Source organism: Thunnus albacares, chromosome 12, assembly GCF_914725855.1.
Source record: "Thunnus albacares chromosome 12, fThuAlb1.1, whole genome shotgun sequence".
Classification (NCBI taxonomy): Eukaryota; Metazoa; Chordata; class Actinopteri; order Scombriformes; family Scombridae; genus Thunnus; species Thunnus albacares.
The window spans coordinates 14,181,418-14,204,698 of NC_058117.1; the positions used below are offsets into that span (position 1 = coordinate 14,181,418).

Sequence of the window (23,281 nt, forward strand, 5' to 3'; positions counted from 1 at the left end):
CCCGCAGCTGGAGCAGAACCTCAAAGATGATATTCAGAGAGAAATCAAGAAATAATAAAACCGTTGTTTTGCTTGAGTGGTAGCTTAATATTAGGGTGCAGAAAAGTGACTTGTTCAGCCTCCTGCAATTGGAGTACAATTCTTTAGTAGTGAAAATCTATTCAAATGGCAGTGCAGAATTTTGCTTAGCTGAGACTTGGTCCCCCCGGCTGCTCAGAGGCAGTGCTTTCTTCTCAGATACCAGATACTGCCAATAAAGCAGAAGCTCGCCAAAGCCCTTAGTCAGTGCTGCTTAGGTTGAGTGAGACTGCCCTGCAGAGCTGATCTGGTACCAATTTATCCTCCATAAATCCTGACCTTTATCATTAAGGGAGAAGTTAAACTGACCTATTTCTAGACCCATGACTACAGTGAAACTGAAAATTCACTCAGTTCTAGAGACCATTTCAAAAATTATTCAGTTCTCTTACATACTGCAATTCCTTTACCATTCTGCTTTCTTTTAAAACTGAGAAAAACATGACAGCAAGAGGAATACATAGAGATTTTTCAGCATATTATGATATAGCACTTGAGTTTCTCATTTCTTTGGGTACTGTATAGAGCAGATAGTTACTTCAGTCAACACAGATACAATTAATCATTGTTACTGCAAAGCCATGTGGGATAGCCCTGGGGAGCTGGGACAAAGCGGCAAAATACACAAGGGTGAGGGAACGGCACTGTTGCTTCTGCGACCTCGGCTCAGCGCCTCCATAACAGAGAGGTCAGTGACAGGAAGGGTGTGACCTCCATGGTGTAATTATTATGGTCTGGCTGAGAGGACAGTATATGCTCCAGATACATGGTCAAATGAAACATAATTTGGTCTTTGGATGCTACCAGATGTATTGTAGAGGGAGAATACAACAAAAAGGGTATGTGTTGTATAGGTCCAGACCATATAAGGGAATTGACAGCACTTTTCCCCTCAGGGACTGCACAATAGGCACTTCATATGTTATACACACCACTTGCATCCTCTGTATCATCCATCACACACATGCACTCGCCCTTAAATTTGCATTGCTGGGACAAGCAATGCACAACTGCTCACGTGGAATATGCATGTGGCACGAGCACACATGCCTGAACAATCTGTTTCCATGTATTCATGCCTGCACTGTCTGTGTCAATGCATTCATACAGCACTGGGGGGGGGGGGGGGGGGGGGGGGAATAAAGTTGAGGTGTGAACATGGTGTCTCACTCCTTCATCCCAATTACAACCAAGCTCCACATATGCAGAGACGGCATGAGAAATCAGATGTGACTGCCACTTAACTAGTGATTTGCAGACTATTACTGCAGCCTTTGGCTGTTTTAATTTGCCATAGGATTTAATTTGTTGAGAACGTTACTTACAGGCTCTCAGCTGGTGTTCATTTAGCCATGCCAGTCAGACTTGGTTATGCTTACATACATGTTGCTTTCACGTAGGTTATACTGTAGGAGCCTAACATCATCTCCAAGCAGCCCCTGCACCCTTACTGACATGCACTGTATCACAACACAGTAAGGGCTCTATTTTAATGATGCAATCACAACAACCAGTGCAAAGTGCCAGGTCATTTGCACAAGGACAATGAGGGTGTATCAAAGCGCACTTGTTATTTTTGTTTAGTAAAGGCAATTGCATTATGCACAAAAGCGTTTGGTGAAGGGGAATGCGAATAGGAGGGGTGGAGGGATGAATCATGTCATCTCAGCCAGTCACATTATACGTGTCATACCTTTTAAACAGCCAGGGCAATTACAGTGGCATATGACGATACTGGCTAACCAAATAGACAGGAGAGTGAAGACCGGCTTCTCCAAGTAGGAAATCAATATCGTTAACTGTGACTATCAGAGCTGGGCCTTCAGCTCAGCCAAAACTTAGCCCCCCCACCTCCCCCAATTATTATGTTTGTATTCAATTAGGTTTGCCTATGTTCACTTGCAACAACAACGCAATTGCTGCCAAAACTGTGTGTCAAGGAACAGAAAATAATTTTGTCTACATGACTATCTGGAGAGCTTTTTTCTAACAACATGTTTCTTGAGTCAACCCTATTAAATAAAATTTTAATCTCAATCATAATTCTGCTGTATCATGTCATATTGTTTTATTAAAATCAGACATGACATCTATTCTCAGTGCAAGACTTAAAAAAAACATCCACCCATTGGGTCTTGAAGTGCAAGTAACACCCATCTGCACCACATTGCATACTTCAATACCATGCTTCACAGGGCATGAATATACAAAAATGGACAAGGGCATTTTAAGGTCAGGAAGACACCAACAGATAGTAGCATACCTTATGCTAGTCTTTACAGCAGCAAAACATCAAAATGGGCTATGTGGGGGTAGATCAGTTCCACACAAATATATACTGTAACATGTTTTGAACAAGTATATGCCCCTATGACAAACTGCAATGTATTTTATATGGCATTGTAATGTGTGCTAAGTCCACTTTTTGCCATCTAATTATCTAGCTATCTAGTTGGAAATAGGAAGCGAACAGCAGTCTCTTGCAGCTAAGTCCACATTTTGCCAACTAACAACTTTTTCTAACTATCTAGCCATCCAACCAACCCACCTCCCCCTAATAAGGCAACTGTTACCTTATAATGACGTCATCTGAACTGCGTCACTCCCCCGGATCAGAATTATTATGGCTGCTAGATGGCGTAACCGTAACTATAGGTCATTTTTGCTGGCCTGAATTTTAGACCTATACTGTCATTTTTCTTATGAGGACGAGCTGAAGCATGATGATGACCACTTGCGCTACTATAGACAAGTACAAAAGGCATTAAAAAAATACATACTTAAATTCTGCAATATTGGGATGTACGTTATCTCCAGTGTTATAATAATTTGTACCACGCCGCTCATCAGGTCTTCCACACTCGTACATGTTTCTGATCAGGCACTTGAAAGTTACTGACTGGTGGCTACTGCTACAGGTGGGCTCACCGGCTGGTAGTAAGAGGGCTTTAACAGGTGGCTGTGAACGAGCACAGCCCAGTTTTCTCCCCTGGCTTCTAATATCAAGAGTGCCCTTTTGCCCAAAATAAACACTTCTGCACATTGTTTACTCATCCACCCTTTGAGTGGTTTGAGGCCGGCGTTTCTCTTCTTTCAAAGTGTTTGTTTTTATGATGTGAAACAGGCCTTGAGGGACCGACAGAAGGTCCCTGTGTGGAGATACTGATCACAGCCAAAGGAGCTGGGAGAGAGAAAGAAGGGCTGTGTGGGCTGGTGAGACATGAAATAAAACATGTTATAGGGACTAATGTTGCCTGGCTGAGAGACTGAGGGAGTCACGGATAGACTGTATGTATTAGCGCGTATGTGTGCGTGCAATGCAGCCTGGGAGATGTGGGTGCATCCGCAATGAAAAGTCTGAGGAGACACAATATGAATACGCTGCAGTTTTTCTTTAATTGTCTAAAGGATAATCTACACACCCACGTTACTCTCTATAGGAACTATGTTGAATTACCGTGACTCTGCATTCATAAATCTCTAGATGTGACAGAGACTGACGGCACTCTTGAACATGCGCGCATGTACATACACACTCTAGTCTGGATAGCATTATGTCTTCCAAGCCAGTACAGGGATTAGAGTAGGCCAGACAATTACCTTGATTTAGCTCTATTTACTACTGCATTACTGAGACAGGAAACTGGCCAGCTGACTGCTGCACTGTGGAAAGCACCCTCAACTGACTCCAGAACTGACAACTGAGTTGAAGTGGGGGGAAAAAAAAAAAAAAACTTGGAGAAAAGAACAGAATATTTATGCACTTTGACAGCTCACTCCCTTTTCTCTTTGAAAACGAACAAGGAGAGTGGAGAGGAAGTGAATAGGTGAGCAAAGAAGAAAAAAAAAACAACTAAATGGGATGATTAGGAGAATGGAAAAACAGATAACTGTCCTTTCAGTCAGGCGTCTTGATGGTTTTGTCTGTGTTATGAGGCGTGGACAGTGTGTGATGGGGATCAAGATGGCTTTCTGGGTACTGGCCACAGATATGTGTACTGTGTGACAGCCACAAGATCTAGAGCCAATATGGTGCAGATCAGGAATGTAGAAACCCATCAGAACCATCCTATTTTCCGTCTCTTTCCCTATATTTATGTTGATTCAATTACATTCCAAAGATTTTCCTTATGTGGCTGGCAGTGGTGGTTTCCAAGATGTAAACATGCATATGCAGCATGTTTTTCACATCGTATTATGCCTGATTCTGACTCTCTCATATCCTGCCTGACTGCGGGCTATGTGTAGAAGCTCCCCAGACAGATTTTTTTTTGCAATCCCTTATTCTTTGTAAATTCAGACTAAACCTTTAAATGTGCAGATTCATATCTTAGTTTGTCCCACTGTGTCAATGCATTTTTTTTCTATCTTTGTTAATTAGCCGTTCCTTCCCATCAAGCCCTTCCCTTTTTCTGCCATTCTCTACAATTCCTCACACCAGGACGCTGCATCTCTGCATCCCTTCTCCCCCCACAGACCAATCAGCACTGGTTTCACCGCCTGACTCCCCTCAGTAACCACTCAGCTTGTCATTCTCCTCCTCTGACTCACACATTGAGAGAAACCCACTGGCCCAGCATGCTGGAACTGGATGATCTCCCCTCACCGCACCATTCTCACACATACACATTAATTTTTTTTCACACGTACACACCCATAGGGAAGTAGAGGTACGTCAGACTGGGGCCTGGAGCCTGGAGAAGGGACCAGGAAGGGAAGAGGTGCAATGCAAACCACTGTCCCATGGCCCACTACGCTGGGTAGCCAAGCTGAGAGGAGTGGGCTTCATGCTGAGAGACAGAACACTTGGTGTTTCTGTCCTCAGGCGTAGACTTGAGTCAGCAGAGGATTGGGATAAAGGAGGGATGGGAGATGGAGGGGTAGTTTGATTTCAACCCAGGCTTGGCATATCCCTGAGAGGAGGAGGAGGGGGTGATTGTCATGAAGGCCCCCGCTGACAGAGCCAGGCACTGGACAATCCATCAGCAAGCTAATCAGACTGATCTGGAGCACACAGAAACCCGTGCCTCTGACACTGACGAGGAGCGCTAAAGCTAAAGCTTCTGCTGCTACAGATTGACCTGATTTAAGATACTAGCAGTGCTCTTATCAGGACCCCACAGTATTAAAGACATGCTTACTCGGATGATCTCACTGCCCCCCCCCCTGCTGAGATCTAGGGAACCCTGAGCATGAAACTCAGCTGCTACTCTATGGTTAAACCTTCAGAGGAGCCTTTGAATATGCTGTCGCAAGAGAATTCTGTTAACGCATATTGAGGAGGAACTGAAGTTGGTTTTAAGATGTTAATGTTAAAAGGGGTGGTTAAAAACACAATTCTCGGTAGGATGTTTTTAAAACATGCATGGGAAATAAAAATAAAATTTTCAAGAATTGGGATATAGTTTCCTGCTATGCATATGTTATGTTGTAGTAGATTGTAATTGTGACTGCAATGACTATTTCTCCTTTTTTAACCTATGAACAGTTATGTAACTGGACACCTAGGATGCGTTATCATTAAAAAACAAAAATAGTCTTGCCTAAATGTTAGAGAATATATCGAGAGGCTGGAGGTTGTACTGAGCGTGAGAGGAAAACAGAGTGTGAAACAGTAAAAAAGTAACTGAAGGCAGACCAGAGGGATCTGTTCAAGATGCTCCACTGGGGAGTTGTGGTGGAGACTGCTTGGGGAAAATTAAAGGCCTCGAGGTAGAGGCAGATGCTATACTTGATGGAGCATTCACAAATTCACCAGAGAGCTATGTAGTATACCATGGGAGGGCGGAGAAAACTCAAGGTGAAAGAAGGGTGTCATCCGTTGAGAACATCCAAAGCCTAAAGGTGTGGATGGATACACTTGGGAAGCATTCAAACACTCAGACAGACACCCGTGCTACATTGGAGTTCTTCCACAGCTTTAAGGCACTTATTCAGAGTTTTAAAATGGAAACCTGTCAAAGGAGGTGCATTCAATGCTTGTTTCAACCGTGAAGGCTTCACTATGCAGCTGTTAACCGATTAGGAAAGGAGTGTGGTCCTGAGTCTATTCCCGAGGCCAATTAGTCAGGTCTCTGTGAGTAAATCAAAACTAAATGAATACATAACCACACCAATAATGCTTCCAGATCTGCTTTTCTGAGGAGAACGAACCATTAAGCAACTCCCCAGTGGCAGGGAAGGAAAAGAGGTAAACAAACTTTTTGGGGTCTAACAGTGCTCTCCTCCTGTGTAACCGTGTGTCAGCAGGGATGGCAGAAAGCCTTAGCATATTGCTTTTACATCATATTAAGATAACTATGATGCTGTGAGAAGCCTTATTGGATCTCCAGCGGATAACAGCAGGATAGTGTCGAAGCTATGCAGCACCTGCCTGAGTAATTAGGACTTCAGGGGATGATAGCAGACAGAAAGAAACAGCAACAGCAAGAACGAGAGACAGAGAGAAGGAGATAACTGTGGGGAAACAGAGAGGAAGTTCATTGGCACAGTGATGGAGATGTCAATGATGGAAACCCTGCGATGTGATTATTATGACCAGACTGAGAGGACAACTAGGGCTCTAGATGCTCATTTAAATGCTACTACATGTGCTGGTTTGACGACAGAAAGAAATAGACAGATAGGGAGTGGGATGGAAAAAAAAAAATCAATCTCTACACTGTCGTTATGAAAATAAAGTGGTTTATATGTGTGACCAGTCTATTCAATATTGATGTCACAATACACTAAAATGGATCATGTATACATGGATATACTTGTTACAGGTGCGTGTCCCATAAGAATATAAGTGTGTGACAGTGTTAGAGTGTGAATCTAATGTCATCTATGATATACTCACTTGTGCAGGGTTCATCCGGCTGATCAGCATCACCACGGTAGTAGCCATTGCGGCACACACATATGGTGGCAGCCTCAGCTGTGGAACGGCTGTTAGGAGGGCACTGTAGACACAGACCTGGACCCTGGGTTGACTTGAAGGTACCCGGTGGGCATGCTGTGAGAACAGAAAAACAATGTCAGACAATGAATGGAAAAAAAAACAAAAAAAAAAAACCCAGGAGCCAACCACAATGCAGGCATCTGGGTCTGCTGTATCGGCCAGAAGGGTGAGCAGAGATGAAAACAGACTGAGACAGAAAGGAGACTGAGTTGAAGCTGATTAAATTCAAGTTCTAAATATCTGATTTTGTATTTGAGCGTCCATATTTCTCCCAAAAACATCCACCTTGCCTTTGGTCTATTTTGCATCTCATACATTTCAAGGTTCCCTGTTTTTGACCACTAGTAGCACTACGGAGTAATATTTTTACATGTGGTTCTCCTTTTGTTTGTATTGTGAGCATGAACAAGGACAAAAATACACTTTGCAAATGCATTTATATACCTCAAGTATACACCTGGTGCATTTTGGTGAAAAACACTATTTATAAGAAAAAATAAAGTTCCCATTGAGTGTACGATCATATTAGCCCTTCAAATGTGCACAAGCACTAGACTCGCTCTGTTTTGCTCTGAAAGCACTGATATATCAAGCTGACAGTTGGCCATGACATGCTGTTGGATCATTACTAAAGATCTGTGACTGACCAATAGGTAGTTTTTACACTGTGATGGTCACCATTCACACCCCTTGTCACCCCTTATCAACACACGCCATTTCAGCATGTTCAATCGACAGTTGAGGGAGTCTGGAAGAGAAAAGCAGTTTGACTGTTTTTTTCAGCCTTAAAAAAGTAGTGATTTCTCCTTGTTCTTGATCTTATTTTTGTCCTCCACTGTTACTTTTCTTCTTCCACAAGCGAAAGACTACAAACTGACAACACCAATCTACAGCAAAAAAAAAAAAAACTTAGTTAAAACTGTCAGCTGCAATACTGTATCAGACACATTCTCAATTTGTATTCTAATCATATAGTGCACATGTTTAATCAGATTTACAGTGGAATGCGGCAGTGGCATCACTTTGTTTGCCTTTCCATGTTGATTTTTAGATTATGAATACAGTCTCCCCCAGAGGCTACTGTATATTCTATCAATGGTCCTCTGCCAGTCAGCTATAGTGTTTGTGATGTGTTCAAGTACACATTTTAACAGTGAGGCAATGCGAAGCAATGCATCATTCTGTCATTGTCATTAATGCTGGTTTGTGGAGGTTGCCTTCATATGCTTGAGCCTTAAATTCTAAAGGCCATGGTGGAGGAGAAAGATTATTGCGGCTGATATCACTGCAACTAAGTCCAGGCAATAACCTAATCTATTTACTTTCATATCCCAAAAGAATACTAAGCTGAGGGGTTTGTGCACTGTGTGAAAGGATTTACTAACTATAATAACCATGATAAATGTCTAATATTTTAGCAGGCTTACTGATGGGGGAGGAAGCTGTGGTGTAGCTGCAATCCATGGGGGAGGGGTTATAAATTTAATGGGACAAGCATCTTACAGTTTCTCCAGCTGCGTCTATTTGCTTGAGTAAAAGATCGTAAGAGCTTGACTGTGGCTGAAAAATGAGATGAGGGGTCTTCTCATACAGTGATTGTAACAATACACGTTATTTCTCGTTATAGAAAAGACTATGTTAAACATCTGCCGAAAGCACTGGGGTGAGGGTGGTATGGAAATTTAAAATGAAAAAATAAAGACAAGGTATGTGCTGTGAAGATGAAGATTAACCACAAATGGTTCACGAAGGTCTGCAGGCAGTGACAGACATTCTGAAAAACAAAATGTGTCTCAGAATTTAAAAGCAAAAGAGATCTTTTAAGTCAATATTGAATTTCCTTAAGACAAAATGGCTCTTTTTTATCTGACTAAGAGCCCTCTCTTCCAATATTTATGCAGGACTTAGTAAATGGAGAGTTATTTAAGGCAATAATGACAAGAGTTGGTGTCATTTCCCCTCATTGCTGGGTCAAACAGTGGACAATGTAGTGCTCTGGCTATGAGAGAAAAACCTGTAGACCTTTGTATCAACAGGCTTTTAAGATATAATTAAAAAAATTTATGCTTCATTAAAAATGCACTGAGAGGCTGGGTTTGGAAGTTACAGTTGACTTTACTACGCTGTAAAAAAGGGCAGGCTCCTGTTTTTATGACTTCTCCATTCATATCATTCAGCCAGCCTCTCTGATGGGCTGTTAGTGAAAGATATAAAGATAAAGGTAGAGAGAAAAGTGGGTGAAGGAGAAGAAAGAGGCATATGCACGCTGAAGCTGCAGCCTCCAACCGCGACTGTTCTCCCATCTCCTTTGGTGGGGCTGACAGACACACCAGAGGCTAACTGACTGACCTCGTGTCTAGTCACACAACACTGTCCGCACACAGCCAGACCACCACATACAAACACACATGCATGGCCAGACCACAACAGCCACAAAGAGCTTATAAAACAACCCTAGGAGCTGTAAGGCAAATCGCAGCTGCAATGCACAAGGATATCCCCGTGAGTAAAACACATTGCTATGCTGTGGATGCTCCAGAGCTGTCTTGAAACTATAGATGCATGTGTGGAAGAGTATAAAAGAGGGGTTTGTAAGAAAGCACTATAAAGGTAATAATGTTTCTACAGGGAGTATGAGCCTATATTCTGGTGTCTGGGAGAGGAAGTCTGTGACCTCTCTTGAATTGTAATACACAGATTTCATGTGTGAGAAGATCAAGCGCCTTCTAATACACGAACATTGAGACTCTTAAAAACATTCCCTGGCCATATGGGGAGGCACAAACCAGCTGCACAGCTATAACTTCTAAAGATATCAGAGATTACAAGACGATAAAACACAGATCAAAAATTCATTTTCAGCAGGAGAGGGGAGAGAACTTATGTGTCATCATCTTTGCTGTATGAAATTCATACATCAGGGTGAGCAGACGCCGGCAGAACACTAGTGCACGTGGCCGTACACGCAAAGCAAAGGCTTCGAATCTATTGTGTCGACTCCTATGAAAAGGGATCACGATAAGCTGTTCAGTGTGTGTTTAATGGGGTGTGAGCGGAATATGTGCATTGGGCTCTGCCCTCGGGTTGTGTGTTTACAGACAGACAGTAGCTAGCCTGGACACTCATAAACAGGCAAAAGTGAAGAGAAAAGAGGGATGCTGTGCTGAATCAGCCGTCTGAGATAGCAATGCTGCAAAAGTGCCTCAAGGTAAACTCGTGAGCAGAAGAATGCATATACTGTACACACATTCTTATTCTCATGTACACACACTCTATAACCCTTAGAAACACTCATCACATCAATGCTATCCTCGCCTCCTGAATACATTTACTGAACTGATTTACACAGCGACATATGTAACCACTGCTGACCCCATTAAATGAAATGGCGCACCCGCATTTTCCGCCACTTGACTAGCATATGTTTTACAGAACCTGAGATAATTTAACGCCTCTCCTTGGACAACTGGAGATTCTGTGATCAGCATTACAGGAGGTTAGGTAAGTGACAGCCAGGCAAAAACAAACAGGCAGCCACACAGGCACACACTTCACACGCAGGATGAATGTTCATCTAGATTATAACTCCTACCTTGGAGCTGGGGCTCTTTCTCTAATTGACACATAATGTCTGCATGAATCCTAGCATTAAACTCATTAATTAGCTGCTCACTGCTCTGCCTCACAGCGCAAGAGGAGAAAAAAAAAAAAACAGACATGGCCAAAGAGAGAGAGAGAACGAGAAAGTAATGTGAACAATGTCGGTAAACCCTCAGAGGTCTTGTTTTAAGGTCAGGCAGCGGTGGGATGAGTATCGTTATGCTTCGTCGAATTTGGAACTGGGCCCAAAGTCTTTTCTTTGATTTGTGAATATTTAGGTTGGAGGAGGCCAGGAGTTCCTGTCCCGCAGAAAAAAAAAACAAAAAAAAAAACATAGACTCATCACTCATCAAATGTGTTAGTTTTCAGGGACAGGAGGGAATAGAACATTAGATCAACAAGCAATTAGTCTCCCTTGTGGGAAAATAACCCACAACTGAACTGGCTGCATGCAGAAACAAAACACTCCTGCTTTTTCAAGTGGTCTCTACAGGATTCTCTCCGCATTGTTCTCTCCTCCTCTCCCTCTCATTTCTTCTCTGCCCTCACATCTTTTTTTGTCTGTCCCACTGGTAATGAATCTCTCCTTCTCCCACCTTTCCTCCTAGTGTTGCTTTCTTGCCTTGATTGACAGGCTTGGATGCTTGTTAAGGTTGCCCATCTTTCTCTCTTTCTCTCTTTCTGTCTCTAACTCACTCTGCAGTGAGTTGACAGAGTTATGGAAGCTGTGGATCACTGCTCGCTAATCATCACAGTCTAACAGTGATGACCTCATGTCACTTCCAGCCTGACCGGGAGAGATGAGATGATGATATCTTAGCTGTCAGTCTCTTCCCCAGCAGGTATTCTTCCTCTTTAGATTATTGATATGACAACAATCTGCATATGGCTACTCATAAACAAGCACATATATAGACCAACTTGTATACCACACATCTCAAAAACACAAAATGAATTTAAAGAAACCCTTGATCTTCTCTTCACACAACAATGATGTATTGATTGGCCTGGATGAGTGCTAAAATGAGATGATTGGCAAGAAGAGCTGGTCTCTATGAGCAGGCTTTAACAATAGCTGATGTACAGAGTCGGGAGTTAGTGCTCAGGGGTTAGACTAAGCAATGAGCCTGCTGAACATATAATATTGAGCACAGTGCAGGCAATATATCATATACGGAAGCACTGTGTCACATACGGTGCATGTGATTAGAATGTGAAGTTGCAAAATGTATATAATCCATATGAATCAGAGGTAAGTGGAGACATGGGATTTATAGATGGAGCGGAACAAGAATTACATTCGCTTGTCACGCAAGTATCACCAGGTGTGTGCAAGATAAAATGGTAATGTACAGTTAAGAGTTGCAGGAAGCCAGTGTAAAGGATTATGACCAAGATGGGTTTGGAAATAGCTTTTCTACTAAAACCCAATCAAAGTTACAGTACAGTAAGTCTTCCCCTCACTTTTCCTTTGGCATCTCTCTGAAGTATGTATGAGGTTTTAAACCACCAGAAATGGCTTGGCAGCAAATTGGGGGGGGGAAATGCAATCAAACGTATGCAGCAGCTGATGTGGAAAGTGAAGGTACTCAAGCATATATGATACATCTGATATTTGAAGGAAAGAGTTTCATTCTATAATATGAGATATTTATCACTTAACGTTTTTTCTTTAACTCTTCAATACTGACTGTTAGAACTAAAATCAAACATATTAAAGTTAGGACTCATATTATGTGGGGACTCTTTTTTTTTTTAAATTAAATAGCTATTTGCCTGATTAAACTTCTTCTTCTTCTTTTTTTTTTTTTTTTTTACCAATCTCAGCTTTGAAATACCTACTTGTCTGAAGTTTTAAGACATTGTGCATAGAGGGTGCATGACACTAGGGCACAAGTTGTGAGTCAGTGTCAGTGACCCTTAAGTACAACTCTTGGCCCCCTACCAATACACCCTTAACCCCAGCCCTCATCCATCACATGGGATGGATCACAGTCTTTAGAGGCTTTGGAGTCATGCATACACCCCCCTCACTCACAAACACTCATACAGACATGCTTATGATTGGGTCGAGACCCCAGTTGACCCCTATTTCACTACTTTGTTGCCCAGAAAGAAAGCTCTCCCACTCAAACCGCAGGGGGCTGCGTAGATGCCAAGTGCGTGCATGTATAGATTTGCTTATGTGCTAAATCTGAGCTTATCAGTCGGTGGTGAAATTAACACATTTGTTTGACAGAGGGGACACAAAACGTGGCAGGACAGCCAACATCTTAAAACAAAAAGGCAATCAGTGGCACAGCCTATTGGTATTCAGTCTCGCTCTTCTGACATTGTTCATTTTCCTGCCACAATCCACGTAATGAGCTGCTTTTCCAACCCAGGTGTTCCATTTCTCCACAAGGTCATTGAAAAACAATACAATTATTTGAGACAAAGGCATGACTCGGAACAAAGGCTTGTCAGAATCATCACAAAATGCCCGCAGGATATTAAAAGTTGGGGTAAACTGCCTTTTAGGGTTCTGATTTATTCACGCATAGAAAACTAATTCAAGAGCAGTTTTGCATATTCCTCAAAAACCGCTAACATGGGTCAACAGGGACTCATGAAAATGATTTCAGTCCAAGATCTGGTACTTAGATGTATGTAACTACTCGCAAGTATGCTCATTTCATTTTCACTTGAAGGCATCTAGGGTTCACAGTGCTGACATCACTTGGCAAGTCTGGTCAGTGTAAGTCTCCTCTACACTCTGTCATCACCTTCTAATCTCTCTGAAAGAGAGAATGTGAGGAGGTATAAAAGAGGGCCAGAGAGGTTTTCTCAAGAATAAAGGGATGGTTGAAAGAGGGCAACGCTTGGAGCATACCTCGTCTGCTTTTGTTAAGAGCTGTGGTGCTGAAGAGTTCCTCCCACAGAACACTCCCCCTGATCATTAATCATCTGTCCATTCTGGCCCTGTCTGAGCCTCTCTTCCACACTAAAACATGCAGCTACACCCACAACCACCCACGTACACACTAAACTCACTGACACACACATAAATTCACACACACACACACACACACACACACACACACAACTCTCCTAAACTTTCTGCTGCCTTAGTTACCTTCACCAAACACCGCTCATCTTGACATACCTGTCCTCTCGACTAGCTAATACAGCAATGTCTGACGCTGCAGAAATTCCAGTGAACAATACTTAAAGCCCCATGAGAAAGCCGAGATATCCTCCAATTAGGCTTTGAAACTCTACACAGCTCTATATTGCTGTGTTGTCTTGCATCAGAGGAGAGAGGCAACATCATACACACGAAAGGAGAAAAGAAAAAGGAGAAAAAAACCAGACAAATTTGCATTACAGGAAAAATGCTTCCTCTGATTAATTTTTGACACCACCATGTCCTTGCATTCAGTAAATAATAGTTCAGCACTGTGGTCCTGCATGTGAATATGTCTGAAGAATGAAAACCATGCCTGACTGGATTCAATAGAGGGCAGTGCAGTGGTAAAATAACTAGAAGATGAGACAGTGTCCAGCTAAAGAAAATAAATAGGCCTGTGTGTGATTTCTCCAAAATAATCAGTTTGCTTCACATAAAGGCGTGAAATCCAACAGTCTGCCTACTAATGCTGATGAACAGAGCAGGTGTCTGCTAGACAATGAATACAGGAAGATGCATTCTGTTAAAATTAAGGTGTGTGCGTGCGTGCATGTGTGTGTGTATGTGTGTGAGCCTTAACAAACCAGCGCACAATTTAGCAGACAGCCCACGCCCCTGGGCAGGCTGTTACCATGGTAACCTCACAGCCAGTATTTTTTTGGCCCACACTTTCCCTTTGAACAGCCGGCCAATGACACACCAGCCGACTGGGAAATCTGGCTTACTGAAAGCGCATGCATGAGATGTGTGTCTGCATGTGCAAGTATATCTATGTGTGTGTGTGTGTGTGTGTGTGTGCGTGTGTGCGTGTGTGTGTGCACATAATATGAGCATGATACAGATCAAGAAAGCTATATAATCTCTAAGCTCCACGCAGACTCGTCATAACCAAGCGTTGCGTTGGCAGTTGGCTGCTCTGTATCATGCCTGGCACATTGGCGCAGGTCAATTTTATTTCCAGGAAGATGCAGCTATGTGCCAAGGCACCGAGCATATCTTTCAGATAGAGGAGTGGTCAGAGAGGAGCAGGGAAAAGAGATAGAAAAGATGAGGAGGCATTGGTATTCAAGGAAACTCCACTGTGCCAATCCATCCCTGGTTGGCAAGGTAGTAGAGAAAACCGTCCTCCGAAACATATCGCCGCTCAGCAGGCAGTAACATGTGCTTGCACTACAATCTACAATGTAATCAGAACCTAACCGGGGACTGAACAGGCTCACTGCCCACTGCCAACTAACACAGAAAAAAAAAACAGGGTGGGGCAAGGGAGGCAGAGATGGAAAGTTACTTGATGAGGGGTGAAATCAGTCAAAGGAAGTTATGTGAGCAAGGAGCATTTTAGTGTCAGTGTTTGATTGCGATATGATTGTAGTATAGATTTGATCAATCTACCTTCACTCTGATAGCAAGTAAGAACTGAAATCACAAAAGCTGCCTATTGCCCATTTAGAGACATTAATTCGATAGTGGAAGGATGCTCACAAATTTTACTGTCAAAAATGCACAAAAACCCAATTTTCAACTCTCACAGATAATTGTTTTTCAGCTATTTAGAGTCCATGATCCAAAATCAATTGTTGTGTCTTTTGTGGACTTGTCCGTGGATCATGACTTGCAAAGAAGGATGATCAGAGTGAGGTAATAAAATCAGCAGTTACAGGCCCTGTCAATTACCTTGTGATTCTGTCACACGGTGAATAAAGTATATGTTCCAAGATAAATAGCTCTCTCTTTCTTACCACTCCAAGTTGTGAGAGACCATTAGCTTCCTCTGTCTCAGCACTTGTCTCTTTTAAAAAGGATCTAGCTCATTAACTTCATGGCTAGATCAATTAATCTATAGCAGTTAGCCAAAGATGCCCACTCTTGCTCTTTCCGCTCCTTTGCTGTTCCTCTGCTCAACGTTGTCTATTACATTTGCAGATTTATTTTTTTCACTGCTCAGTCTGTCATAAGATGAACTTAGTGTAACCTTTTGAGAAACTGTAGATTGTGAACAATAAATCATTATGTTGGGAAAGGATAAGGGGGGAAAAAAAACAAGGGACTTGCTCAGTTTACCCTTGATTTCATAATATGATACAATTGGAAACTGACAAAAATGCAGACACACAAACAGGTATTTGATCAAGTTCACAGATTCTGTTATCAGCCAGTCTAGTTATTTGGCAACACAATACATCTTGCAACACAACCTGTGCAGCTTTGCCTAATATATGAATGCATAGGTGCCAAATTATATTTTTGTTTTGTTTTGTCTTTGTTTAGTGTGTGATTGAAAATGGTAGTGGATGTGACTAAAGATTCAGTCATTACAGAAAACAACAAAGGGAAAGGATATACTGTGCAGTTAAGTGGTGCGAAAAGAAAATCTATTCATGTAAATGAGAAGTTTGTTTTGTCATTTATGATCAAAGAGAACCATCGGCTTCTTGAAAGGTTTTGTTGTTGTTTTTTTATATACATAATTTGATTTTTCATTGTTTTATTTGAATTGTTTGATTGAAATAACCTTGTTCTACTTATAATACAAACAACTAGCTGGTGAATAGTATAATTAAGTAGCTATTAGTAGCATAGAAACTACACAGAAAATGATTTGTTGATAAATTAAGAAAAAAATATTAACATAAGTTAATTATTTTAGATACTTTTGAATTTGTATGCACATGTCTATACAGCACACACTTACTGCTACGTTGTTTGGCACTGAAGCAAGGCCTGTTAAATTGATTGAATATCACACAAACTTTACATGCAACAACATAATAAGAGTCATTTTCAAGTGTAGTATTGGAGTAACAAGGATTTTGATGAATGCGGTCCCTGAGCCAACAAGATCTGCCTTGTGGATTGATTTTTTCCCAGCTGCTTGATTCTTTCCTATGAACTAATTAGGAGAGAAGAAAAAAAAACAAAACAAACATTTTCTTTATTTGTCTTGCAGGTACTGTAGCCAAGTCAATTTTATTTGTAAAGCCCAGCATCACAAATCACAAATTTGCCTCAAGGGGCTTTAAAATCTGTACAGCAATGCAACATATCCTTAGACCCTCGAATAGTATATACTAACAGTTCCTTCATGGTCATGTTTGTCCTAGTTGTCCCGTTTTGCCATCTAAAAACAGTTGACTCTAAAGAGTTTTAATGAGTCATGCACATCAGCTGTGTTCAAGGAAATAATCTACCTGCTGGTAGCTACAAAGCTGTCACCAAAATATCACCCAAACAGACTGTTTAAAGTGAGTCAACAGAGCTGGTATGAAGTCTGTGTGCTTATGTTGCAGCAAGGCTGCACAATATTTCTGATTGAAGATAAGACTCTCAGGAGGACCAAACATTACTTGGAAAATATTTTTCTGAAAGAAAACAAAACTTTTTTTTTTCTCCATAAGAAAATACCATCAACTAAAATACCAATTTGCTTTTTCACAATTAAAAGGTAAGCATGTTATTTATTCATGCTAACATTAGCAGAGGGAATGCCTTAAAACACTGGTGTAAACTCAGAGAGGAGGTTTTGTTTGCAAAGCTACATTATTTACTCCACTTGTTTGAAGTTAAGTTGTAAACAGATGTATACATAATTAACTATAGATGAGATACGGTGTTAAACATAAAGCCCTTGGAAAGAACTAGTAGTTCTGTGAACTATAAGGAGAATTGAAGCTGAAAAGAAAGTCTGTGGAACCTACAACAGTAACTATCTTTACCTCCATCCTAATCTGTAAAAAGTCCTGATTTCAAAAACGCTTTCTTACCAGACCATTTAATGTTAAAATGCTCTGAGAATTGTTCTAGCAAGGCTTAACAGTAGCTTCAAATACCAAATGCATCCTAAAATTCCCAGCCCCTTGGCTCAGGGTTGAGGCCCTGCTAATGAGTGTAGAGGCCTGTGAAGGGGAATGAGTAATTATGCACATCTGAACGTAGCAGAGGAGTAGAATGATAAAACAACTGGAAAACAAAGGTCCCTTCACTGTTTACCATTCCCTAATTTGATTCCTAATTGAGCGTACGTAATACAATGTTTACACCAAAATATTCTGGCAAAGACAAGCACCCATGGCAGAATCACACAGCTGAACACTGCCTACTCTTCCCTCTGATGATCTTGGAGAGTAGAACCATGGGAGGCCCCCTCCATCCCCAGCACCTCCACCACGTAGAAGCGCGGTGACATATCTCCAACCTATAACCCACTCATAAGCGTCTGCACCCTGTCATGCTGATGCTGACATTTTCACACATGGCAAAGAGGCTGTCAGACACAGTAGGAGGCCAGAGGTTAGCGGTAGAGTGGATTTTCAGGTGACAAGAAAGGAAAGGAGAGGAAAAACATAAGTCTGGCTTTTTGAAATCCAATAGTAGGCTCAGAGCCTACCCTGCGGCTGTAGACCGCATCACTGATGACAGGACAAGAGGTGGATAGGTGAGGTTGGAGAACAAAGGAAGGAAGGGGGTAGCGTGAGCAATGCGCTGATGGTGAGGTCATCGAGAGCAGCGCTGCACCAGGGTTGGCGATGACATCAACTGCCACTAAAAACAGCTACAACAACACACCTCCCGTTGTACAATTATGCATTCACCAGCAAGATGTTCCTCTGACTGCACTAGCATATACACTGTTCATCACCCCTGCTGCTATTATGCCTAATGGAAAGTAATGATAAAATGCTCCGCATCAAAAGAGAAAGCAGAAATTATGAGCGAAGCGTGGGAGACACAGGGTGACCGGGATCAGGGAAATAGAGTGTGAGAAAGGGAGAGGCTGCAGAGAAGTGTGGAAGTGAGAGCAAAACAAAGTGAGAAAGCACTCAGGAGTGCATCTTGTCACTCAAATTGTTGGTGGCAAAGTCCTACAATATGTGTGTTGTACAAAGCAGCCATTTCTCATTGCATACTAAGTGACGGCCAAGCTATTATTTCTAAAGCCGACAATAGGGAACAAGGAATAAAAAAGGCTGGTTAATAAATGCTGTTTGAAGTGAATATGCATCTGCCCTGCCCAACTTAGACAGCTCCATCTAGGATGGGTGTGCTTCTATATACACAAAAAAAAAACAATTCTGGAGATATCAGGCCCAGACATGACGAGAAAACCTCAATGGATGAATGACGTTCATGGAAATATATTTTGTTTTTACTGTACAAAGACAAACGGATGCGCTCATCAAATATTCTGTTTTATTGTGTGAATGAGCAGAGGTTGACCCCATTTGCTGGCACGCAATGCACCTGCAACATGAAATCCTCCAAAGGTAACATACAGGCACACAGCACATCTATATTCATGTCATACTTACATCTGCATGACCTCAACACAACCTTATCAGAAAGCTGTATCGTTTTCCAGACAAACAGACACGTACTGACACACAAGAACGGTGTGTGTGATGGTGAACTGTAGCCCTGAGCCCACCTGTCCAAATCCGGACAGCGTTGACCTTTATCAGGCAGCCTTAGTCAATACGCCCTGAGCTATGAAACTGGCAAACATATGTGTTCATTTTTGTGTGACTGCATGTGTGTTTGCGTGTGTGCCTAAAGGGAGCCATGTGGGACCTCCTCACGCCGCGTGCAGATCTTCACGTATGGTCGGATTGATGGAGACTGGAAGTTATGGAGAATGAATGATGGACGGTGACGGACTAGTGCTGAAAGATAAAGACTATGTTGGACATTCAGAGATCAACTGGACCATCAGAATAACTGGATGTGGGAAGTAGAGGGCGGGGGAAGCAAAAGATTTCTACTTTGTGTATGGAAAAAGCAATTATAAGCATTACAGCAGTCTCACAGCAAAAGGTTTAGCACTGGTTTATACTGGTTTGTGATGATTATGACCTTATCTATTATATCAATGTATGATCATACAAATGTCCTGTCCAACACTTGTCAAATATAACATACTCTTACATTTTCTCTTACATCTTTACATTTCAGTTTAAGTTGAGTTTCAGTTACTTTGTGATGTGATGTGCAGTCATTTGTAAAGTTATTTAGAAAGTATTCAGGGGTTACTTTTGCCACAATAAAGGCCAATTTATACTTTGGCAGCTCTGTCAGTGAAGTACGTTGTGCTGCTCTGAGGGCACTGATGGCGTTGACAAAAGTGGTTTGGTAAAATCAGTAGAAAGGAAGTGCACACTTTCTTTGTTTTTAATTGTATATATACAGTGTATGCATATACAGTGTGTGTGTGTGTGTATGTGTGTGTGTGTGTGTGTGTTAAGACTGTGTGTGTGACACATTCTCATTAGGCCTCATGACATTGTGGACTTTGTGAAAGGCATCATCACCTTGTCCAGCAGAGAATTAGGCAGAAAAACACAACGTGGCCAACTGGGAAACTGGATTAACTGTATAAATGGCAGAAAGCCATTAACATGAGGGGTACAGTCTAACAAGGTGCAGTAACAAGTGTGCACATCTGTACTGTACTGTATGTGCATGAGAGGAGACAGATGAAAGAGAGAGATTTGACTTTGTATGTTTTTATCAATCCTGAAATCCATCCCAGCAGCCCTCACACAGACTGTAGAAATTACTTTTAATGACAAAAGTCTACAAATGTGACAACAAGATGAATCCCATTTAGGTTTGGGATTTTAAAAGTTTTCCAGTTCATGCTTTACTGGTCACAGTTATATTTTCTCTTGAAAATTCTTCTACTATTGCAATTTGACAAACAATAAGGCTCGCTCAGGTGGTTACTGCCTTAACTATTCAAGCAGAACTGCAGCACATGGATACATGTTGTACAGTTGCTGTAAAGACATTAGTTTCAAGACAAATATTAAATGCTTCATTTATTGATATATCGCTAGTGCAGATGATGACCCAGGCACATTCAGCACAACTGGAATTTACACAAATGTACACACAGTGACATACACCATGCACCACAACCCTGTAATTGCATAGCAACAAATTGCAGAAATGAAAACACTAACATATGTGTACACATGGCAGTGCATAACTACATAAACAGGGTCAAATAAATATGATACGCACTGACACAATGCATGCATGAATACACACATAAGCACGCAATGCAAAGCAAAGCGAAGAAAAGTCGGGAACACACACATTCTTGTAGTCACAACGCATGCATTCATTCTGCATGCAAGTATTATGCAAAGACCCTTCTAAACTGTGTGTGCATACACTCAGACATGAGCATACAAAAACACTGTACGTTCAATACAATTTATGCATCGACACATGGGGTGCACACACCTACTCTGACACAATCATGGTGACTAGGAAACCCTTGGGTGCACACAAATGTACAGGCTAACTTAACACAAACACATACACACACCTTCCCTGGGCAGGACATATTGGATTAGGAGTGATTTTTTTTCTTGGCTCCGTCTCAGAGGTGCTAGATTAAATGCCATTCCCACTTTACTACAGATGGCTCGAAAATAAATCATACTATCCATATATACACACACATGAAGGAATTTGCACACAAACACACACACACACACACACACACACACACTCCCACACACATACAGTACATACACACATGCACAAACAAACACACATAAATACCAAGAAACGCTCACACAGGGAGATATATAACATGTTGGCACACCCAAACACTAAAGCACCTGTACGGTCCAGCGCGTCTGCTCTTTGTATTTCAATCACTGAATCGATGGTTCTAAATTGATTGTAGCTGAGCAGGGGCCAGAGATGTTCCCCCTGGCTCGCTGCCCTGGCCCTCTATTGATTAGATCTGAGAGAGCCAATTGCTTTCACACTGGATTAAGGTGTTCCGGGGCAGTGAGCAGGGAGAGAGAAACAGAGGCAGAGAGAGATATAGAGCCAAAGAGAAAGAGAGGGAGAGAGAGCAGGCTTTCCAGCCAGGGAGATACACCAACAAAGCACTAAGATCAGGCCAACAACATTACTAATTAGTTAACAACCCATTTCTATGTGGAGAAGACCATGTAAGCACACCAACTTATGGGTGTTTCATACACACACGTGTAGAGACAAATCATAAGGGATAAGAGTATATTTGAATAAGTTGCACACGGCATAGATATATAAATCAATTTACTGCACACATACAGCATCTCTGTATAACAAAGGCATTCACCTACACACACAGACAGATGTTAAATGCATAATACTCGCAAACACGCATGCACACACACACACACACACACACACACACACACACACACACCCACACACACACACCTCTACATTGCAATCCTTTAGATCAGAAGGCACTAACACAGATCAAGGGTGTAATCTCATTTGACCCTGAAGCTAAGTAGCCGGGGGCAACAGCATTACACTTCAAAGCTTCACTCTGAGTTTGTTACACATTCCAGCTCCAAAGTCTTATGCACAGTAACCGCGTGGAATCAAACGAAACTTTACGATCAGCCGGCATCACAGGATCTGTTCTGACCTGGATCAAATGATAAATAAACTGAGAGAGGTGGATAAATCATTTTCTTACAAGGTAGCTCTTCTCCTATATCTGTTTCCTAAGCCTGCATTCATCTTCCTCTTCGTCACATTTGTATTCCACTGGGGGCAGTGTTAAGCAGGACATCCACTCCACACTCCATCACTCTTCCTCTTCACACAACAATTAGCTGCTCCTGCTAGGGGTTCTGTATGGAAGAATGAGAAGGGAGGAACAGGGGGCTAAGGAGGCCCAAGCTTCTACCAAAGGCAAGTCCTTTTGTCTGGCCATGGTCCCCCTCTCAAATCATTTCCACAATGGAGAGGCTTCCAATCCAGATTAAGCGCTTATGAGAATGGGGCTGGTGCAGGCGATGTGGACCAGGGTCACGAGAGCCAGTGAAAGGGCCCCTCGCTCTAAGTGCTCACAGAGGCATTTCTTGGGGAGCAGCAGCCCTATTCACATGGCATTAGGGGTGTAAAAGCTCGAGTCAGGCAAGCTCAATATACATTTGGTTAATACTTCTATTGTCGCGCTACCTCTACTGCTGCTCTCCTAGCAGAACACAAGAGAACAGTGGTAGAGAGGGAATTAAAGAGGCAGAAAAGATGAGATAGAGAGGGAAAACAAATGAGGGAGGGAATAGGATTTGCTGGCCCATTCATGCCGTGATGGGTGTGAAGCACACCGAGGCATGCCTGCATGCACGTTCGAGCGCACACACACATGCGCATACGTATACACCAACCATAATATCCTTATAAAAAGGTTGCTGTGATTTCTTTTTGTGGGAGTCTGACATGACACTTGGCTGACACAATAAACTTGGCTTGAGTGAAGAAACTCAACAGACCCGCAAAGGCAAACACATAATGATAGGCCAACTATCGTAGCCAGTAATATAAAGGTCAGTTTATAGGGAAGTAACAGAGGAAAAATAGGTAGGGTAAAAAAAGAGAGAGCAAGAGAGAGGCAGAGAGATTGTGAAATTGACTGAGTGTATGAGCATGTGTGCCTTTGTGTCCCTATCACTCTGTGTTTGGTTCATTCC

The 23,281-nt window shown here is 42.0% G+C and overlaps 1 protein-coding gene across 3 annotated transcripts in view; it reads right to left on the bottom strand.

Moving 5' to 3' along the window:
- Positions 1-23,281, bottom strand: part of LOC122993537 (ephrin type-B receptor 1-B) — a 163,150-nt gene that overhangs the window by 54,617 nt on the left and 85,252 nt on the right. For all 3 annotated transcript variants that reach the window (XM_044367785.1, XM_044367784.1, XM_044367786.1), the window contains exon 4: positions 6,920-7,075. In XM_044367785.1, coding sequence (XP_044223720.1) covers positions 6,920-7,075 — 156 coding nt within the window. The remainder of the gene's footprint in view (positions 1-6,919; positions 7,076-23,281) is intronic.